Source organism: Lissotriton vulgaris, chromosome 12 (genome assembly GCF_964263255.1).
Source record: "Lissotriton vulgaris chromosome 12, aLisVul1.2, whole genome shotgun sequence".
NCBI lineage: Eukaryota > Metazoa > Chordata > Amphibia > Caudata > Salamandridae > Lissotriton > Lissotriton vulgaris.
Genome location: NC_141700.1, coordinates 599,214,684 through 599,236,558, shown reverse-complemented (window position 1 = coordinate 599,236,558; position 21,875 = coordinate 599,214,684). Strand labels below are relative to the sequence as shown.

At 44.6% G+C, this 21,875-nt stretch overlaps 1 protein-coding gene across 1 annotated transcript in view; it reads right to left on the bottom strand.

Moving 5' to 3' along the window:
• LOC147677808 (neural-cadherin-like) overlaps positions 1 to 21,875 on the bottom strand; it is a 684,133-nt gene that overhangs the window by 69,374 nt on the left and 592,884 nt on the right. The window contains exon 30 of the mRNA XM_086945589.1: positions 5,966 to 6,146. Coding sequence (XP_086801715.1) covers positions 5,966 to 6,146 — 181 coding nt within the window. The remainder of the gene's footprint in view (positions 1 to 5,965; positions 6,147 to 21,875) is intronic.

Here is a 21,875-nt window from a genome sequence, read left to right as displayed (position 1 = left end):
CAGATTTAAATCCCACTGAGGAATAATAAAAGGAGTGGGCGGAAACATGTTAGTAAGCCCCTTGATAAACCATAAGACTATAGGAGACTTAAACAGAGAAGGATGATCGGGCGAACAAAGAAATGCCGCCGAATCCGCCAAATATCCCTTAACAGTGGCTACAGCACAACCCTGCTGAGCCAAATAAAGTGAAAAACAAAGATCATCAGTAAGATGTGCTTTCAGAGGATCAACAGATTTCTCTCCACACCATCTAACAAATTTCGACCACCTGTAGGAGCAGATAGATTTGGTGGAGTGTCGCCTGGCCGATAAAATAATATCCACCACGTCAGGCAGGAGAGAAAAAGAAGTCAGGTTGCCCCGTTCAGTCTCTCGGCATGAAGGTGCAGGATCTGGAGCTTGGGGTGTAGAACCTGCCTCTTCATTAGAGAGAGGAGGTCTGCCCTGAGAGGGAGACGGAGCGGAGGATGCAACAAGAAGTGAAGTAGATCTGTGTACCACACCCTTCTTGGCCAATCCGGGGCGATCAATTTAACTTGGGCCCGGTCTTGGCGAATCTTCCTCAGAACCCGAGGAATCAAGAATATGGGAGGAAACGCGTAAATGAGTTGTGAGCTCCAACTCAACTGAAACCCGTCCCCCAACGCTCCCTGCCTCGGAAACTAGAGACTGCAGAATGACAGGCAGTGCACGTTCTCGAGAGTGGCAAACAGGTCCACCCGAGGAGTTTGCAACGTCTGGAAGATGTGTCCAACCACCTCCGGATGAAGCCTCCAGTCGGCGTCAGTGGAGAACTGCCGACTGAGACTGTCCGCACACCCGTTCAGCACCCCGGCCACATGGTTTGCCATCAAGCAAATTTGATGGTTCTGAGCCCAGGACCAGAGCCGCAACGCCTCTCTGTAGAGACTGTATGACCCTACTACCTCCACGCTTGTTGACATACCACATCGTGGCAGTGTTGTCCGTCAGGACTTGAACCGACTGACCGCCGATGGAAGGGAGGAAGGCCTTGAGTGCCAAACGTATCGCCGGCAATTCCAAAAGGTTGATGTGAAGCAGCCTCTCCTCTGGAGACCAAAGACCTTTGATCTCCATATCCCCAAAATGAGCACCCAACCCTAAAGTGGAGGCATCAGTTATCGCTGTGGCCACCGATGGAGGAAGATGGCAGGGCTTTCCTTGAGACAGAATGCCCTCCACACTCCACCAAGAAAGATCCGCCTCAGCTCTTCTGGAGTTCCTGACTGACTCCCTGAGATCTCCATTGTGCTGATACCACTGCCTGCGGAGACACCACTGGAGCGCCCTCATGTGCCAGCGTGCATGGTTGACCAGCAGGATGCAGGAAGCGAACAGACCGAGCAGACGAAGGACCATCAGAACTGGAACCGCTCCATTGTAAAACAAGGGAATCTCATTTCCTGAATGTCGAGAATCTTTTGCGGAGGAGGGAGTGCTCGACACACAGTGGTATCCAGTACTGCCCCTATGAACAGGTTGTGCTGAGAGGGCACCAGGTGAGACTTGGGTACATTTATCGAAAAACCTAATTTGTACAACAGCTGGGCTGTAACCTGCAAATGATGACTCACCATCTCTGGAGACTCTGCCTTCAACAGCCAGTCATCCAGGTAGGGGAAAACTGGGATCCTGATCTCCTGAGATGGGCAGCCATCACTGCCATCACCTTGGTGAAGTCTCGTGGTGCGGTAGTAAGACCAAACGGAAAGACTGCAAACTGGTAGTGTTGCGACCCAACCGTGAAATGGAGATACTTCCTGTGCGAATTCAGGATTGGAATGTGAAAATAAGCATCCTGCAAGTCGATGGACACCATCCAGTTCTCTTGTTGCGGTGCCTGAAGAACCTGCGCTAGGGTGAGCATCTTGAATCTCTCCTGCTTGAGAAATAGATTCAAGATTCTGAGGTCCAGGATAGGACGTAACCTGCCATCCTTCTTGGGAATCAGAAAATACCGGGAGTAGCATCCCTGACCTCTTTCCTGCTCCGGAACCACCTCTATCGCACCTTTTTGTAACCGGGTAAGAACCTCCTTCTGAAGGAGAAGCAAATGATCCTTCATGCAAAACCCCTGGCAAGTAGGGTAAAGAGGAGGGAATTCCCTGAGGGGAAGGGCGTACCCATTTTCCACAAGATCTAAAACTCAAAGGTCTGAAGTGATTAACCTCAAATCTTGAAGAAAATGGGTAAGCCGGCCTCCCACGGGACCCACATGATCCAGGATGGCGGATCTAGGGCTGCTTTCCTGCATTACCAGGAGGGGTTGGGGAGGCAGAGGAGGAAGAGGGTTGACACCCGGCTCCACGAAGGCGACCTCTACCTTTACCCCTGTAGCTCCTATACAATGGGTTTTGCTGCTGTTGCTGAGGTTGTCTGGATCCACAAAAGGAAGACTTCCCAAAGCCACGGTATCTTTTATACCCATAACCTCTTGATTGAGTCTGCAGACCCAAAGACCTTGCAGTTGCTTTACAGTCCTTGAATCTCTGCAGGGCAGAGTCCGCCTTTTCACCAAAAAGCTTGGAACTATCATATGGCAAATCAATAGGAGCAGCCTGCATGTCAGGAGAGAACCCTGAAGATTTTAACCAAGCCTGCCTCCTTGTTGCAATAGACAAGCCCATGACCCTGGCAACAGAACCCGCTGTATCCAGATCAGACTGGATAACCTGGCGAGCATCCACAAACACCTCACTCAGATTCCCCTTGTCCTCCTCGGATAACTTAGGGAGACGCTGTTTCGCAGAGTCCATTAAAGCATGAATATACCTGCCCAAGAGACAAGTGGCATTGGTAGATTTTAATGCCATACTGGCTGAAGAAAAGACCTTTTTCGCAGACTGCTCCAGCTTCTTAGAGTCCCTGTCTGCGGGGGCCTGCGAAAACTCTCCTGTTGCCTGCTTCTTGCAAGAAGCCTGCAAAACCAGCCATTCAGGAGAAGAGTGAGAGGATAGGAAAACCGGATCTCCTGGAGCAGGTCTAGATCTTCTTGAGACCTACCTCGAAACTGCAGGTACTAAAAGAGGATTACGCCGCACCTCAAGTATCGGCTCAGTTAGAGCATCATTAAACGGTAAAAGAGGCTCAATCACCGAAGAAGGAGAATGAAGCACTTCGGTGAGAATATTAGGTCTATACTCTGCTACAAGAAGCCGCAAGTCCAACATTTCTGCAGCCTTCCTAATAACTGTGTGATATGGTGCAACATCCTTAGAAGGAGAAGCCTTTTGAGAAACAAAGTCCCACTCTGGGGAAGTGTCAAGTCCACTTGCTTCACACAAGTCTTCAAAAGCATCCTCAGTGTCATACACTTCTTCTTCCTCTCTCTCTTCATCCCGGTACAGCTCTTCCTCCACTAACCTCTGTGCCTCTCTTCTCGGGCGCATCTTTGGTTGCGGCGTCGGCGGCGCCACACGCCGCATCGATGGCTCCTGCAGAAGCGTCAAAGGTGGATTCATTAGCGGCGCCGTGCGAATCCGAGATGCTTCAAGGGATGGAGCCGGAAAAAGACCAGGACGATGTCGCTGGCATAAAGGGGGCCTGAGGATACTGATGAGGCACACCCAAATTATAAGCCAACTGACCCATGGGATCCAAAGGTGGTCCAGAGGGCTAAGAGGCCCTGGTGAAAAAATCATACATTGCATTTAAAAAATGCGAGGGATCGGAACCCGGTGTCGGAAACTGAGGGTAAGAAGCCGGTTCCGGATCCAATTCAGGTACCTCTCCAATCAGAGCCGCTGGAGCCACAGGTGGAACAGCCGGAGGCGAAGGAACCTCATCATCATCAGCCGGGTTCAATGGTGAGAATCTTGGCGTCATTGCCTGCTCCGGAGTGCCCGTAAAGGAAGGAGAATGAGCTGGAGACACCTGAGGAGACACCAAGGGTGAAGGAGAAACAAAGTCCTTTTCTCGACATCGAAGAGCAGGTGAAGGCAACCTCAACACCACCGACTTCGAAGAACGACGTTGAGAAGCATGCCTCCTCTTCTTCTTATACTTCTTCTTGGAGTCATGCGACGCCGAAGAACTAGACTTTGATCTTTTTCGACTCCTTTTCTCTTTTTTCACCTTGGCCATGTTAAGTTTGGCTTCTCACTCCATTAACGCCTTCGGGTTTATCTTCTTGCACGATGAGCATCCCTTGACGTCATGGTCTGAAGACAAACACCAAAGGCAGTCCTCATGCGGGTCAGTGATCGACATATGTTTACCGCATTCTCTGAAAGGTTTAAACCCTGACTTCCTAGGAGCAGACATGACAAAGAAAGGAAGAGATACATTCAAAAATACAAAATATCCAAACGAAGTATGGAGAGTCTCAGAAAAAAAAGTTTGTTTCGAATGTGCGGAAAAAAGGCAACTGAGGTCATCACGCCGACATGGTCTTCTTATGGCTCCGGTGACGTCATGCGGGGCCACGTGCGGAGCCATGACGCAATGACGTCCTCGTCGGCGCGGAGAGCTACGAAAATTTTCCGCGGAATGCTGACGCAGGGGATATTCATAAGGTGAGGAATCCACAGGCAGATGTATACATCAGAAGCGGGCAGCGACTACAGTTTCTCTCGGCATCCCACCCGAATCCCCCCGCCGCAGTTGAGGGGATACACTCTGTCCCACACCCGCTGCATGGCTCTGGTGCAGTGTGGGCCCCAGTCACTCTTGCCCTGCCGCTTACCTACAATTCTGGCATTGCAAAAAGCCTCTGGTCCTTCCACCCAGTGGCCGCGCAGCTCGCATGCTGCAGCAAGGTGCTCACCATGATCACTGACGGAGGACATTCCAAGTCCTTGTCTTGAGATCTAGAGGTGGGTCAGCACCACCCAGGCGGTCTCCAGCTGCAGTGGGAACACCTCCAGCACCTCTCCCGCTGTTCTCTGCTCAGACCTGCGCAGCAAATGTCTTGTCTTCTACGTGTATTTGCTGTTTTACTCGAGCTATCATATCACACGAAAATGTCATGTGTGTAATTTCAGCAACATTGCGTAATAGTCACTCAATTTTTAACACCTCTATATGAAGCACAGGAGAACATTTTACACTCCTTAAAGCTAATGGTAAAAAATGCTTTGTCAATTACATAAAGAACGGAAAATAAGTAAAAAGCTAGCTAATTTTTTAAAAATGATAGTGAAATTTGTAGGCTTCTTTTTTTGTAGTTAACACATTTTTATTGGTTTTATTGGATACAAAAAGGAGGGGAGGCAAAAAAGGAGGGTATTGGCAGTTCATAATGAGGATAATGCTTCTGATATAAAAGTACATTCAAAAGTAAAACAAAATGCAATCAGCTGGGATATTTCTCAGCCACATATTAATGATCAGAGATATGAATTAAGGTAAAACTTGGGGGGAAGGGTCAGGGATGAGAAGAAGGGGTGTAACAAAGGAGACCCCAGGGAGATATAAGAATAGGAGGGAGAGAGAGAGGGGGGTGAGGGATGGGGAAGGGCGAGATATCCATGATAGGCTACTGCCAGTGATGTGAGGGTAGGTATTCATTGCTAAAAAACCTAGCATCTAGCATAATGAGGTGGGTTGGTTTAGTACTTTTGTTTTTAATACAAAAAAAGAAAGTTGTGAATCACATCCCCCCAAAAACTGGCTAGATTTATCGCTTTATTCAATTTGATAGAATGCAGCCAAAGATTAAAGATTTTATTTTCTGTAAATGTCTGATTTAAGAATTTGTGCATTAGACCTTTGTTTATACTATATTGTACTTTGGTGGTTGATTCCATTTTACATGTTGACCTTTGAAGAATTTATAGATGACACATGTTATTTTAAATAAGAAATGTTCGATACTGTCAGTTTGAAGCACTGTAAATAATGTAATCATTTATCACTTAAGGTTCTTGTTGTCCCACCACGTCTAGCTACACCTGGGCTAGAATGTCAATGTGGAGCCGCGACCAATCCCATTAGACCCTACCTGCATTCATACGTCCTCCAGAGATCGGTACATGAGAAAGGATGGCGACACGGGCTGCTCCCGCAAGCGTCCGATGAGCAGCCTTCTGTTACTCCATGGGATCGTAGGACCATCACTGTAGCAGTGCTCCGATTATTGAGAGGCAACTGGTAGTTATTGAATCGCACGTCTTTCATACACCCTAGGTCAAAAGATAAGGCAAACTATGAAAGGTCATTGTTGTATACAGCTGTTTAACCATGTAAAATGTAAAGTAGAATTTCTCCAAAAACACTTATCAGTGACAGCATAATATCGGAGATGGACATATTTGTCCAATGTACAGTATTACACCTTGAGTCCTCTTGTAATAATAAGACTTGAAGAGAGTCCTAATTCTTACTTTTTTTTAATTTTCCCACATACACAACAAATTATTCTGGATTTTCCTCTCCACTCTGAAAATTATAAATGTTCAATGCATATAGTTATTTACAAATACTTAACATCTGTGATTTCATCCACACACACCAAATTTGGAGGCATGCAATGGAGAAATGTACGACCTTGTTTATGCCCGTCAGAGTGAGACACAAAGTATTGATGCATAATTAGAAGAACATTTTCCAAAACGTAGAATCACAAAGTGGCAAAGCATTACATTAAAACCCTTTAACAATTCATAAAAACCTGCAAATGAAGACACAGTATAATATGTATAGACCTTAGTCACACATTCCCTTAAACTGGCAAGCCTCCTGCTTCCAAGCCCTAGCAAAACATTGATGCCCAAGAAATACTGCAAAAGGCTCATGGGTGGAGCAAGCACTTCTATGCTGACTGGCCCTCTTGTATGTCCCTTACACAATAGAATGGGCAGCAGTAAAGTTTATGATAATCTCTCACACAAAAGGCCAACATAGTTGAAAATGTATGTAAATGTCCCTATATTTATATCCAAGAAGCCCTGGTGGGACGTGATTGTGGCCTTCACCTTGCCAGCTTTAAGAACAAGCAGTCATTAAATCTCTTCCTTTTTAGTGACGGTTGCAGCAGAGCCTGAGACTGAAATTGTTCCAGAATGCTGTAAGGGAGTTTTGCCAAATGGAGAAATTCAGAATGCTGCACAGATTGAGATATATCCAGGATCAGTGATTTGTTTGAATTACAACTTTTACAACCTCGACAACAAAATTAGTGTGCCTTATGTGAAGAAATCTTTCAAATACTGCAGTTTGCATAGACTGATGAGCACAGCTGTTGATACCTCTAAAGGCATAGATTATTTTCTCCATAAATGTACCTGGGACATGAGACTTACCTGTTTACATATGTCCTCCTTGTTGAGGCAGTGTTTGGCAGATTTCACTAAGGTGAGCCACTCTTGAGATCTAAGGCCTCCGCCTTAGATATATATATATATATATATATATATATATATATATATATATATATATATATATATATATATATATCTCTCTCTCTCTCTCTCTCTCTCTCTCTCTCTCTCTCTCTCTCTCTCTCTCTCTCTCTCTCTCTCTCTCTCTCTCTCTCTCTCTCTCTCTCTCTCTCTCTCTCTCTCTCTCTCTCTCTCTCTCTCTCTCTCTCTCTCTCTCTCTCTCTCTCTCTCTCTCTCTCTCTCTCTCTCTCTCTCTCTCTCTCTCTCTCTCTCTCTCTCTCTCTCTCTCTCTCTCTCTCTCTCTCTCTCTCTCTCTCTCTCTCTCTCTCTCTCTCTATATATATATATATATATATATATATATATATATATATATTCCACCAAATCGTTCTTTAGAAGGTGCACGCTTCTCGCGGTCGGTGTCGGACAGTAGGGATGAACGTTTCCCTACAGATAAATCGTTCACCAAAAAGAATTAATGTCCGCACTCGCTCAGTTACGTTAGTTGGGTTTATTGAACCAGAGACTCACAAGTAGCCCCCTTCACTGAAGGGGGCTACTTGTGAGTCTCTGGTTCAATAAACCCAACTAACGTAACTGAGCGAGTACGGACATTAATTCTTTTTGGTGAACGATATATATGTATATATATATATATATATATATATATATATATATATATATATATATATATATATATATATATATATATGTAATAAAAAGGTAAATGCAGCCTTACACACACTAGAACTTAATTATGCTGTAAGGACTCCCCATTATATCATAAAAGAATACATTAGAAACAGGGAAAAACAACAGCAGAGCATGTTTTAGAACGGTTTTAATGCTTAGCAGTCATCACAAACTCTCACATAGGACTGAAAGCATATACAGCTCACAGGCTGCATTGCAGAAACATAGCCTAAAAAGGCTGAAAAGCTAACTCATAGCAACATAGAGACAAACTGGCACCGTGCCTTTAACCCCTTGGCTGCGGCGGTAATTCTGCCGCAGCGCTAGGGGTTAGGGGGGCCGCACAGCGCCACCATGCTTGTGATGGAACCACTCCGTCACGAGCCGCGGTGGCGCCTTGCTTGTGACGGAATGGTTCCGTCACGGCCCCGACCACCTAATAGAACCTTCAGCGCAGGCGTGGAATCAGCGCCGCGCAGGTGCGGCGGCCGGGCCGTGACGGAACCATTCCGTCACCAGCACAGTACCACCGTGGCTCGTGACGGAATGGTTCCGTCACGAGCATGCAAGCTGTTAAGGCAGTCATGACCCCCTGCTTCTCATCATGCCTCAGGGTGACAGGTCAGTTGTTCTTTGCGGTGACTCAAAAGCCACAACACAAAGAGTTGACATTACCTTTTTCTTAAAAATACAGTGCTCCTTTGGCCGGGAAGGCGGGAGGGTTGCTTATGACTTTGATGAGGATACCCCTGGAAGAGAACTAGGATTACAGGTAAGTAACTAATTCTTCTCTTCCAGGGGATCCTCGTCAATAGTCATAAGCACTAGAATAGAATAGCGAGCCTCACCTCATCCCGCTGCGGGCAAAGGAAACAATAAGCCTGGATTGATGTATTACTATCCGAAAAGATTCCTCAAGGAGGCCTGGCCCACTTAAGTATCCGCTCTGGAATTGGATTCTAGACAATAATGCCTTGTGAAAGTGTGAACCGATCTCCAGGTTGCTGCCTTGCAAATTTCTGACAGTGGAACATCATGCAAGAAAGCTACTGTGGCCACTTTTCCCCTAGTGGAATGTGCTTTAGGAGACAACAAAAGGGGTTTATGCGCCAACTGGTAGGCCAATTTTATACAGGACACTATCCATCTTGAAATGGATCTTTTGGAGGCTGGGAAACCTGTTCTCATGGAACCATAATTCAAAAACAATTGATCTGATTTCCTTATGCCCTTTGTACCCTCCAAATAGAGTTTTAGCACTCTTTTAAGGTCCAAGGAGTGCAGCGACCTCTCCGCAGGAGTTGCGGGGTTGGGAAAAAAGGACGGCAGGGACATTGATTTATTAATATGGAAATCATATATAACTTTTGGGAAAAAAGCAGGGTAAGCCCTTAACACTACCCTGTTGTGGTGAAACACAGTATATGGTTCTTTTGCACACAGCGCTTGGATTTCACTTACTCTACCCGCTGATGTTATCGCTACCAGAAAAGCGGTTTTCCATGTCAGGTGCTGCAATGTGGCTTTATGAATGGGCTCAAAAGGAGAGCCCATCAATCTAGACAGCACCAGATTCTGTTCCCAAGGGGGAGAAAGAGTTCGCACCAGGGGATACACTTTCTCCAACCCCTGTAGGAAATCCTTAATCACCTGTAACTGGAAAAAAGAAGATTGGTTGGGTGATTTCCTGTATGCCGTAATGGCTGACAAATGAACCCTGACAGAGGCATATTTCAGAACCGCTCTGGCTAAAAAAAGGAGGTAAGGAAGAATCACTTCCTCCTGCCCCGTTGTAGCATCAAAATGATTTGCAACACACTATAGATAGAATCTCTTCCACTTGAAAGCGTAGGACGCTCTTGCGGAAGGCCTCTTAGTCTCTTTCAGAATGTGCATGCAGTCCTGTGGCATATTCAAGTGTCCGTATTGTAGGACCTCAGGAGCCATGCTGCCAAGTTCAGAGAAGGAAGGCTGGGATGGAGAATCTTCCCGTCCATTTTGGTCAGCAGGTCCGCTCTGCAAGGTAGTCTACTGTGGGGGAGTACCGCAAACTGCAGAAGGTCCGGGTACCCCCGCAGTCTGGAGCTATCAGAATCATCTTCATGTTGGATCTGATGAGCCTGGACACCACCTTCGGGATCAGAGGCAGAGAAGGAAAGGCGCATGCAAATGTCTCTGACCAATCCATCAAAAGTGCATTCCCCCTTGTCCCTAGACGGTGGAATCTAGATGCGAAGGCGTGGCATTTTTTGTTTTTGTCATCTGCAAACAAATCTATTGACGGACGACCCCACTGCTGGAAAATATCTACCACCACCTCGTCGTGCAGCACCCAGTCTGGCTGATCTTCGAAGTGCGGACTAAGCACGTCTACTCTTACGTTCTGCTCTCCCGGAAGGTGCACCGCCACTATGGAGAGGTTCTGAGACAGAAGTCAGTGCCAGATCGCTTGAGCCTCCAGGGAGAGAGGACGAGAGCGCGTACCACCCTGTTTGTTTAGATTATACATGCTGGTCGTGTTGTCTGTTTGGATCAGGATCGAGTTGGACGTTATAGACGGCCAAAAAGCTTTCAGAGCAAGATGGACTGCCCGTAACTCCAACATGTTTATGTGATAGGACTGCTCTTTTGTGGACCACCAGCCCTGCATTTGAAGGCACCCCATGTGTGCCCCCCATCCTTGCAGAGATACATCCGTTATCAATGATTGCACTGGAACTGGTTGATGGAAAGGGACTCCCACTAACAGGTTCTGCTGTCCAGTCCACCACATGATGGACGATTTTGCTGCTTGGGAGAGCACAATCCGATCCTCCCAGCGACCCGTTGCTTGGTCCCATTTATCTTCTAGATCTTGCTGCAACTGTCTCATTCTCAGCCTGGCGTTGGGAATGAGAAATATGCAGGAGGCCATTGACTCCAGCAGAGATGCCACCTGTCAGACTACTGCAGAGCTTTGCATTTCTGCTGCATTGAGGAAAGTTTCTCCTCAGAAGGAAACATTCTCCCTTTGTTTGAGTCCAGAGTCGATCCCAAATAATGGATTGTCTGGGTAGGCTGTTAGACTGACTTCTCCATGTTCACATGAAGACCCAGTCTGTGGAGCAGATGTAGACAGACTTGGAAATCCTTCCTTACTTTTTGAGGCGATGGCCCTTTGAGGAGCCAATCATCTAAGTAAGGGTAGACGAACAGACCTTTTCTGTGTAGGGCGGCCGCCACCACTGCCATGCACTTGGTAAAGACTCGTGGGGCAGATTTCAGTCCGAAGGGCAAGACCTTGTACGGAAAGTGCTTGCCACAAACCACGAATCGAAGGTATTCGTGGAATGATAGGTATATGGAAGTACGCATCTTGGAGGTCCACCAAACACATCCAATCTCCTGCTTGTAGATGTGGACATATTTGATGAAGGGCCAACATGCAAAACTTCTCCTTCACAATGACTTTGTTCAGCAAGCTAAGGTCCAGGATAGGTCTGAACTTGTGCTCCTGATCTTTTTTGGGCACAAGAAAGCACCAGGATTAGACTCCCTTCTCTCGCTGACCAGAAGGAACCTCTTCTATGGCCTTTTTTCACAGAAGGGTTATCACTACCTGCCGAAGCAACTTTAACTGGTGAGGACGAGATCTTTTCGGAGGAATGTCCTTTGGAAGCACACGAAAAGGTAGTGCTGTATCCATTGTGCAGTATACTTAGCAATCAATGATCATTTGTTATGCTGCACCACTCTTCCAGATGATGTGAAGCACTTTCTCCCACTGGAGTGGGCAACGGCGCTAGAGGGAGCTCCTGCTCATTGCTTCCCTGCCGACCTGGCCGTGTTAGAGGACTGCTGCTGGTGATCTCCTCTACCTCTGTTGGATTTACAGCCTTGATACTGCGACTTGCATTGGCCTTTACTCTGGGACCATTGAGGGGTTTGAACCCTCTGTTGGTAGCCCTTGCATTGGTTGGGTCTGTACCAACGCTTAAACTCCTTCTTTTCCAATCCAACGGTTTTGAGGGTATCGAGCTCTGCCTTCATCCTACCCATTTCCTCATCTGTATGAGTGCCAAACAGGGAGGAGCCAGAAAAAGGGAGATTCAGGATCCTCTGTTGGGCATCTGGTTTGAGAGCTGTCAGTCTCAACCAGGAGGATCTCCAAGCGCAAATCCCATGGGCATATGAGTGCACCGACAGTGCAGCACCATCCGCTGCCGTGCTGATCACTTGGTTGGCAACAAGCCTCTCTTCCGTGATGACCTCCTCAAAGGCCTTTTGATCCTATTTTGGCAACTTCTCTTTGAAGCGGTCCAAGGAATCCCACAAGGCCCTGTCATAGCGACCTAATAAGGCTGCTGCACTGGAGACCTTTAGTGATGATGCTGCAGAACCGCAAACCTTACGACCCCAAGAGTCCTGGGACCTACTTTCTTTATCGGGTGGCACCGATGAAGACGCAGCCACAGCATTCGTTTTTCTCGCTGCCGCAATTATAACACAGTCCGCAGGCGGATCTGTCTTCAAGAACACAGGGTCTGTGGAGGCCGGCTTGTATTTCTTTTGAATCCTAGCCGGTGCTGCCTTAATCGCAGCTGGCATCAGGAAAATGTCCATCACGGGTTCCAAAAGACCAGGAACCAGGGGAAGTAACGGACGAGAGGCTGCTCTCTGATGCAGAGTCTCAAAGATAACTGTTGTTGCCACCTGAGGGGTAGACATCTCAATGTTCAGCTTCTGAGTCCCTCTCTGAAGCACATCATGGTAGGTGTTGATGTCATCTATCGGAGACACTCTGGACAAAGGCCTGTCTGATAGGGTGGGAGAATAGTCCCTCCTCGAGGATCGAGTGAGAGAAGACCACGTAGGTGACCCTCGTCTTTTGCGATGGGAACTATGTCTATGTTCCCGTGATCTGCCAGTTCTCTCCTCACGTCTGGGCGAATGCGATCTGTCCACTTCCTGCACCAATCTCTGTAGAGGTGACCTATGAAGAGGACTGGGATATTCTTGCACCGCTGTGCTGCTCCTGTATCTTTACACCAGTGATGCAGGGGAAGGAGCCATCTTGGAGACAAGTGCATTGCAGGGGAAGCCTCCCTGTGCTGTGAAGGAGACCTATGACTTGGTCTGCTTGAACGTCTTTCTGGAGAGGCAGATGGTGAATGCCTCGTTGAAGGATGTCTTGAGGAATGAGAGGAAGAATGGCGTGACGCTGATTCTCTTAGAACCACTGATCCTTCTCCAGACCTCACTGAAGTGGGTCTTGACGTCGGGCATGCGCCTCTCGACGCAGACATGGACCTCCTTCTCAACGTCGATCTCCAGTCTGATGTTGGACCTGGTCTCTATGACGCTTCCCTGTTCCTCGATGTCGAGTCCCTTGCAGACGACGCCTGAACATCCCTTCGTCTTAATGTCGAACAATGATGAGCCGACGACGGCGGTGGGTTTCAACTCCTCGACGCCAAACGACGTCGTGCAGATGTAGATAAAGGGCACCTACTTCTCGACACCGATTGTCGCCGTGTTGACGACGGCGGAGGGTTCTTCTTCCTCGTCGCTGAGACGACGGTGGAGAGCTGCTAATCCTCTACGCCAATCGTCGTGAAAACGACGGCGGAGGGGTTCCGATCCTCGACGCCGATCGTCGCCGGGTTGACGACGGCAGAGGACTACTGCCGCTCGACGTCGATGGACTGACGATGGGTGGGTACCTGCCCTCGACACCGAACGTCGAGCTGACGACGGCGGGGGACTTCTACTCCTCAACGCCGATCGTCGGCGGGATGATGACGGTGGAGGGCTGATACTCCTCGCCGCCGGGTTGACAACGGCGGAGGATCACGATTCTTCGACGTCAACGACGTACCTGAATGACTTTGTCTTCTCGACGGCGAGCCCGCTGTCGATGGTCTTTTCTTGGAAAAATTACCCACCGGTGGTAGATTTTTCAGCGCCGAGCCCAACGCTGAAGTACAAGGTCGAGGGAGCTTGCTTCTGGATGGAGATCTCGCCCTCTTGGAGCCCTTCTTCACCGGTGACCTGCCTCTGGAAGACTTTTCTGCCAGCCCATTAGACGGATCCTTTCTCTGTACTTCAAAGTCTTTTTGGACAGGGTCCGGCAATGAGGACAAGCCTTAGGGTCCTGGTCCTTAGGCAAACAAAGAATGTAGACCTCAGGAGAATCTGACCTGGCTTTCTTATTTCCACAAGAAGGGCAGGGGTCAAAAAGAGATGGCATTTTGAGAGGAAAAATGCCCAAAACTGTCAAAAAAAGACAGAACCTTACTTCAAGAGATGAAAGACGTCGAAGTAAGTCAAGAATTTCCATAGAAGTGATGATTATTTCCGACTAAAATCAGAAAGAAGTTGAGCTGTGTAACCAGGATCCTTCCTGAAGGAGCCGGAAATAACAATGGACCTAACTGTCACCCCTGAGGCATGATGGGAAGCTGGGGTCATGACTGCCTTAAAGGCACGGTGCCAGTTTATCTCTATGTTGCTATGAGTTAGCTTTTCAGCCTTTTTAGGCTAGGTTTCTGCAATGCAGCCTGGGAGCTGTATATGCTTTCAGTACTATGTGAGAGTTTGTGATGACTGCTAAGCATTAACATAGTTCTAAAACATGCTCTGCTGTTGTTATTCCCTGTAACTAATGTATACTTTTATGATATAATGGGGAGTCCTTACAGCATAATTCAGCTCTAGTGTGTGTAAGGCTGCATTTGCTTTTTTATTATATATATATATATATATATATCTATATATATATATATATATATATATATATATATATATATATATATATATATATATATATATATATATATATATATATCTCAACCACACCTCCTCTTCAGGAATGAATACGCACTCGCAGGATCTCTTCTTTTCAGATTATTTATTTATCCACAGTTTCCAGCATAATAAATACCGACACGTTTCGCCGCCAACTGACGGCTTGCTCACGGTTGATATTTACATTGACATCTAACTTCCTTTAAGGAGTAGTTACCAAACACACGTGATTTGATTGTGACTTCCTGTAATACTCGCTAAGCCTCACGGGTTTTGTAGTTTGTTCGATCTTTTGGTACACAGGTTTCTATTTACAAACACCAAATTGCAATTTCACAGATAACCAATTCCAATCATCATGTATATATAATGCCCCACAGTATTACGATGTTATCCTTTGGTGCCCTAAGGTTTTAAAAAAATGTTTCGCCCCAGATTTAATTACTTCAAACAATGATCGTATCAGTATAACCAATTACAATTAAATTCATTGTCCTCATTCTCAATATGTCAAGGGTTTTTGTGTGTGTTTATGGGGTGTAGCCCTCTAGGGGGCAATTTTAACATGGTGGTTATTGTTCAATTAAAGCCCTCCAGTGGGCTCTTTTAATTTACATTTATAGAGGCAACCTTCAACTCATTTCTGTTTAAGGGCTTGGCATTGGTGTATGGTCATTCCCATATCCTCTTATTTAACCCGTTTTTTTCTATTCATGATTTGTTGTGCAAAATTACAGAAGGTAAAAATTATATATGTTTAGCACTCCCGATACGACTGTTCAACAGATTGGTGCATTATTTCTTTTTACAAATGTACATTAAGTTCCTCGCTCTGGTTCAGACCGTCCGGATATAAAGTTCGAAAGTTTAATATTTGTCATGATTCCCTGCATCTTAATTTTCGCTCTCTGTCCCTCCCTCTCTCATGAGGGACAATTGTCTCTAGAGCGTAAAATTTTTGAAGTTTCCAGTCCCCATTATGCGCAGCTTCCATATGTTTCGCAACGGCATTGCCTCTGTCCTTGTTCACCGTCGCTCTTACATGTTCAAGGATTCTTTTTTCAATTCTTTCTTTGTGCTGCCGATGTATTTCAAAGCACATGGACATTCTATCACGTAAACTACAAATTCAGTTTTGCAGTTTATCAGTTGTTTGATTATCCAAGATTTTTTATTGGGTAAGCTTACTTCTGTTTTGTTTATTGCAATCTGGCATACTTTACACAGTTGACATTTCACAAAGCCTTTGCTTTTCAACCACTGAATGCCTTTTTTCTTTTTGTCCGGATCTTGATGGTGGCTATGCACCAGCTTGTCTTTCAGACTTGTTGCCCGTCTGAATGTTACTTCTGGGTGTTTCCCCATTATCTTGCCAGCAGTTTCATCCAGATGTAGGATTTTCCAATTCTTTCTTAGGACACTTATGATTTGTTTAGATTCCCTTGAGTGATCTATGATGAGTCTCACCTGTTGTTTTTCTGGCTGCAATGTATCCTTATGTTTAGATTTGGTTTGGAGGATTTCTTCTCTCTTCTTTTAATTGGCTCGTGCCCAGCATTTTATAATGACTCCTTGTTTGTAGCCCCGTTGTTTGAATCTTCTTGCCATGTCGCAACTGTTCATTTTCCATTCTTTTTCTTGAGAACAGATGCGGCGTAATCTTAAAAATTCCCCATACGGTATGTTGTCCTTTACTGTGGCTTTGTGGAAACTTTCAGCATGTAGTGTTGCATTTGTTGATGTCTCCTTCCTGTATAGTGTGGTCTCTAAATTGTTGTCGTGTATTTAGATCTCAGTATCCAGGAAAATTGCTTTGTGCCGACTTATATTGTATGTAAATCTTACATTTGCATCTGTCGAGTTCAGAATGTTAAAATAGGTTTCAAATTCCTGGGCTGATCCATCCCACACTATTAGGAGATCATCAATTTATCTCATCCATTTCGCTATTTTGTTCACGTGATGGTCATTGTCTGGATGCCAGGCCACTTGTTGTTCCCACCACCCCATGGTAAGACATGCGAATGCTGGGCTGAAGGAGAAGCCCATTGCACAGCCTTTGACTTGCTGATAAATTTCCTCACTGAAGAGAAAGATGTTTTGGGTAAGACACATTTCGATCATATCCAGAAGCATCTGGTTATGTCTTGTGAATTGGATGTCTCTTTCTTTTAGAAAAAAGGCACATGCTGTTGTTCCAATGCTGTGGTCAATGTTCGTGTATAGCACAATTACGTCCATCGTAATTAACATGTAATTGGATTGCCATGGGAGTTCCTGAAGATTTTTCAATAGGTCAGTCGTGTCACGTAAATATGAACTCAAGTTTAGTACAAAAGGCATAAGAAAATAATCAATATAATTAGCCACTGGTTCCATAAGTGATCCCTTTGCTGATAAAATTGGTCTCCCTGGTGGTTTTAGTGGATTCTCATGCATTTTCGGTAGGAAATAGATCGTGGCGGTTACCGGATGTTCAGTCATTAGAAATTTGCATTCATCAATGTCAATCAGATTTTCACTATGCCATTCCATGATCTTTTTATCTAGGTTTGTTTTGAAGATTTTTGTTGGATTCTGATCCAATTTTCTGTAATATTTTTTGTTTCTCAATTGTGAATGGGCTTTAGTTATGTAGTCTTTTTTTTGTCGAGAATAACAATATTTCTGCCCTTGTCGGCCATTTTAATTGTTATCATCTGATCTTCCATGATATTTTTTAAAGCTTGTCTTTCTTCTTTCTTTAAGTTGTCACGATATTTTGTACCTTTGATTTTGTAGATATCCCGAATTACTGCCTCCTGGAATATGTCGATTTTATTTCCTTGTGGTAATTGAGGATAGAATTTTGAGGGGGGGTTTTTCCCACTCAATCCTGCTCCTTTTTGAGGACAGACCTCCTCTTCTGTGATTATATTGCAATCTTCCATTACGTCGAGATTTACAAGGGTCATTAATGCCGGTAGGTTAGTTGTAGTTAAGCCTTGTACTTCAGTATTCATTTCCATCTTTTTTTCTTTTTCATTTTCTTGTAGTTTGCCATTTCCTGATTTTCTTGAAAGATTTTAGCCAATTTGATTTTCCTTATATATTTATATATATCAATACGTGTCTGTGCCATATCCATTGATTCCGTCGGACAGAAGTTGATTCCATATTTTAGAAGGGAGTTTTCATAGGTACTTAGGGGACGGGATGATAAGTTTATGATTACCAATTCATCCTTTATCATATTTTCCTGCCAATTTATTTTGAGTTCTTCCGGCGCATGCTCCTGTTTTTGGTTCCTATTTCCTCTGAGGAGCCACTTCCTCCTTTTGCCTCTTCTTGTTTTTTTGATGCTCCCGGGGCTCCTGTTCTGGGTACCCATTTGCGTCCTCTCCCTCTTGCTCTTCCCCCTTGGCTTTGATTTTGTTCCCAAAATCTTTTGAGGACTAGCCTCATGTCCCCTAAAAAATCCTGTGTCGTCTGGTCCTCAATTTCTTCCGAACCATTTTCACTTGTTCCTGTTGATGTTAGTGATGTTACACTTGTAGAACTTTGAGAATTGGTTTTGTTCACTTTTTGATCTTGGAAAATGTCAAACTTTTTTGCATAAGTAAAAATGCGTCCTTGTGCATAATCTTCTTTGTCTCTTTGGTATTTCATTTGTTTGCGATTTCTTACTATATCCTCATGTTTTTCCACATATTTCTCCAGATCTGCTTTTAATTTCGTCAATTCTTGGTTCATGTCAGTAGATGCCAGATCTTTTTCCAATTCTGTTAACTCCTCTTTGATTTTTGCCAAGGATATTTCCAAGTGTTTGACTAGGATGGTCATCAATCCTAATGAGGAATCCAATATATGTTGGCCCCTTCCTTCAGTAGATCGTTTGAGGCGTCTTGCTGACTCGACATGAGTGAGATTCTCAATCCCCTTGGTACTCTTCTTACTTCCAAATATTTTTTTTAAGTAATCAGCTCCCACCACTTATTTATTTCTTTTTTACTCAACTTTTCCCATAATTTGAGTTTACTCCTTGTGTCTGATTTCGGGATACTTTGTTTGGTCTTTTCTTTATCTTACACCGTTGTGTCTTCGTCAAAGAGGGAGTTCAAATGTTCACTGCGTTTCGCTTCTCTTTGTTCCATGTTACTGTGTATTTATTTTCTAAGCGTTGGAAACTCGTTTTGCTCACATAAATAGGTTATTACGTAATTATTGAAGTCCACAAGTTTTATTTTCGGGAATATTTTGAGTTCCTGCCCGAGAGGGTGGATATCAGTGTTGCTACTGTTTGGAATTGCCGCCACACTCAATCGTCTTGGATTGTTTACAATTATGGCCACGATACAGCGCAACCGAGCCACCCCTTTCGCTCGGAATCAACCAAATGTCAGTTTTGTGACTGCTCTCGTGGATGCTAGTGTTCAATTGGAGACACGCACTGCGACCGTGCTTACCTTCACCTTCCGATGCCGGTCTTCCGGTCCGTTTGTGTTACCACACCGTTCAAGTCCGCACCTTGTGTTACTTCGATTTGGCGTTCACCGGGTCAGCCATGTTAAATCCACCAACTTGGCTCGTCTTTGTCGACCCCTGGCGCTTCTACAACCGGTGCAGTATTCCTCGGCAGAGCCCCGCCGAATTCAATCAACCACACCTCCTCTTCAGGAATGAATACGCACTCGCAGGATCTCTTCTTTTCAGATTATTTATTTATCCACAGTTTCCAGCATAATAAATACCGACGCGTTTCGCCGTGAACGGTGTGGTAACACAAACAGGCCGGCGGACCGGCATCGGAAGGTGAAGGTAAGCATCTACTGACATGAACCAAGAAATGACGAAATTAAAAGCAGATCTGGAGAAATATGTGGAAAAACATGAGGATATAGTAAGAAATTGCAAACAAATGAAATACCAAAGAAACAAAGAAGATTATGCACAAGGACGCATATTTACTTATGCAAAAAAGTTTGACATTTTCCAAGATCAAAAAGTGAACAAAACCAATTCTCAAAGTTCTACAAGTGTAACATCACTAACATCAACAGGAACAAGTGAAAATGGTTCGCAAGAAATTAAGGACCAGACGACACAGGATTTTTTAGGGGACATGAGGCTAGTCCTCAAACAAAGATTTTGGGAACAAAATCAAAGCCAAGGGGGAAGAGCAAGAGGGAGAGGACGCAAATGGGTACCCAGAACAGGAGCCCCGGGAGCATAAAAAAAACAAGAAGAGGCAAAAGGAGGAAGTGGCTCCTCAGAGGAAATAGGAACCAAAAACAGGAGCATGCGTCGGAAGAACTCAAAATAAATTGGCAGGAAAATATGATAAAGGATGAATTGGTAATCATAAACTTATCATCTCGTCCCCTAAGTACCTATGAAAACTCCCTTCTAAAATATGGAATCAACTTATGTCCGACGGAATCAATGGATATGGCACAGACACGTATTGATATATATAAATATATAAGGAAAATCAAATTGGCTAAAATCTTTCAAGAAAATCAAGAAATGGCAAACTACACGAAAATGAAAAAGAAAAAAAAGATGGAAATGAATACTGAAGTACAAGGCTTAACTACAACTAACCTACCGGCATTAATGACCCTTGTAAATCTCCACGTAATGGAAGATTGCGATATAATCACAGAAGAGGAGGTCTGTCCTCAAAAAGGAGCAGGATTGAGTGGAAACCCCCCCCCCTCAAAATTCTATCCTCAATTACCACAAGGAAATAAAATCGACATATTCCAGGAGGCAGTAATTCGGGATATCTACAAAATCAAAGGTACAAAATATCGTGACAACTTAAAGAAAGAAGAAAGACGAGCTTTAAAAAATCTCATGGAAGATCAGATGATAACAATTAAAATGGCCGACAAGGGCAGAAATATTGTTATTCTCGACAAAAAAGACTACATAACTGAAGCCCATTCACAACTGAGAAACAAAAAATATTACAGGAAATTGGATCGGAATCCAACAAAAATCTTCAAAACAAACCTAGATAAAAAGATCATGGAATGGCATAGTGAAAATCTGAATGCAAATTTCTAATGACTGAACATCCGGTAACCGCCACGATCTATTTCCTACCGAAAGTGCATAAGAATCCACTAAAACCACCAGGGAGACCAATTGTATCAGCAAAGGGATCACTTATGGAACCAGTGGCTAATTATATTGATTATTTTCTTATGCCTTTTGTACTAAACTTGAGTTCATATTTACGTGACACGACTGACCTATTGAAAAATCTTCAGGAACTCCCATGGCAATCCAATTACATGTTAATTACGATGGACGTAATTGCGCTATACACGAACATTGACCACAGCATTGGAACAACAGCATGTGCCTTTTTTCTAAAAGAAAGAGACATCCAATTCACAAGACAAAACCAGATGCTTCTGGATATGATCGAAATGTGTCTTACCCAAAACATCTTTCTCTTCGGTGAAGAAATTTATCAGCAAGTCAAAGGCTGTGCAATGGGCTTCTCCTTCAGCCCAGCATTCGCATGTCTTACCATGGGGTGGTGGGAACAACAAGTAGCCTGGCATCCAGACAATGACCATCACGTGAACAAAATAGCGAAATGGATGAGATACATTGATGATCTCCTAATAGTGTGGGATGGATCAGCTCAGGAATTTGAAACCTATTTTAAGATTCTGAACTCGACAGATACAAATTTAAGATTTACATACAATGTAAGTCGGGACAAAGCAATTTTCCTGGATACTGAGATCTACATACACGACAACAAGGTAGAGACCACACTATACAGGAAGGAGACATCAACAAATGCAACACTACATGCTGAAAGTTTCCACAAAGCCACAGTAAAGGACAACATACCGTATGGTGAATTTTTAGGATTACGCCGCATCAGTTCTCAAGAAAAAGAATGGAAAATGAACAGTTGCGACATGGCAAGAAGATTCAAACAACGGGGCTATAAACAAGGAGTCATTACAAAATGCTGGGCACGAGCCAATGAAAAGAAGAGAGAAGAAATCCTCCAAACAAAATCTAAACATAAGGATACATTGCAGC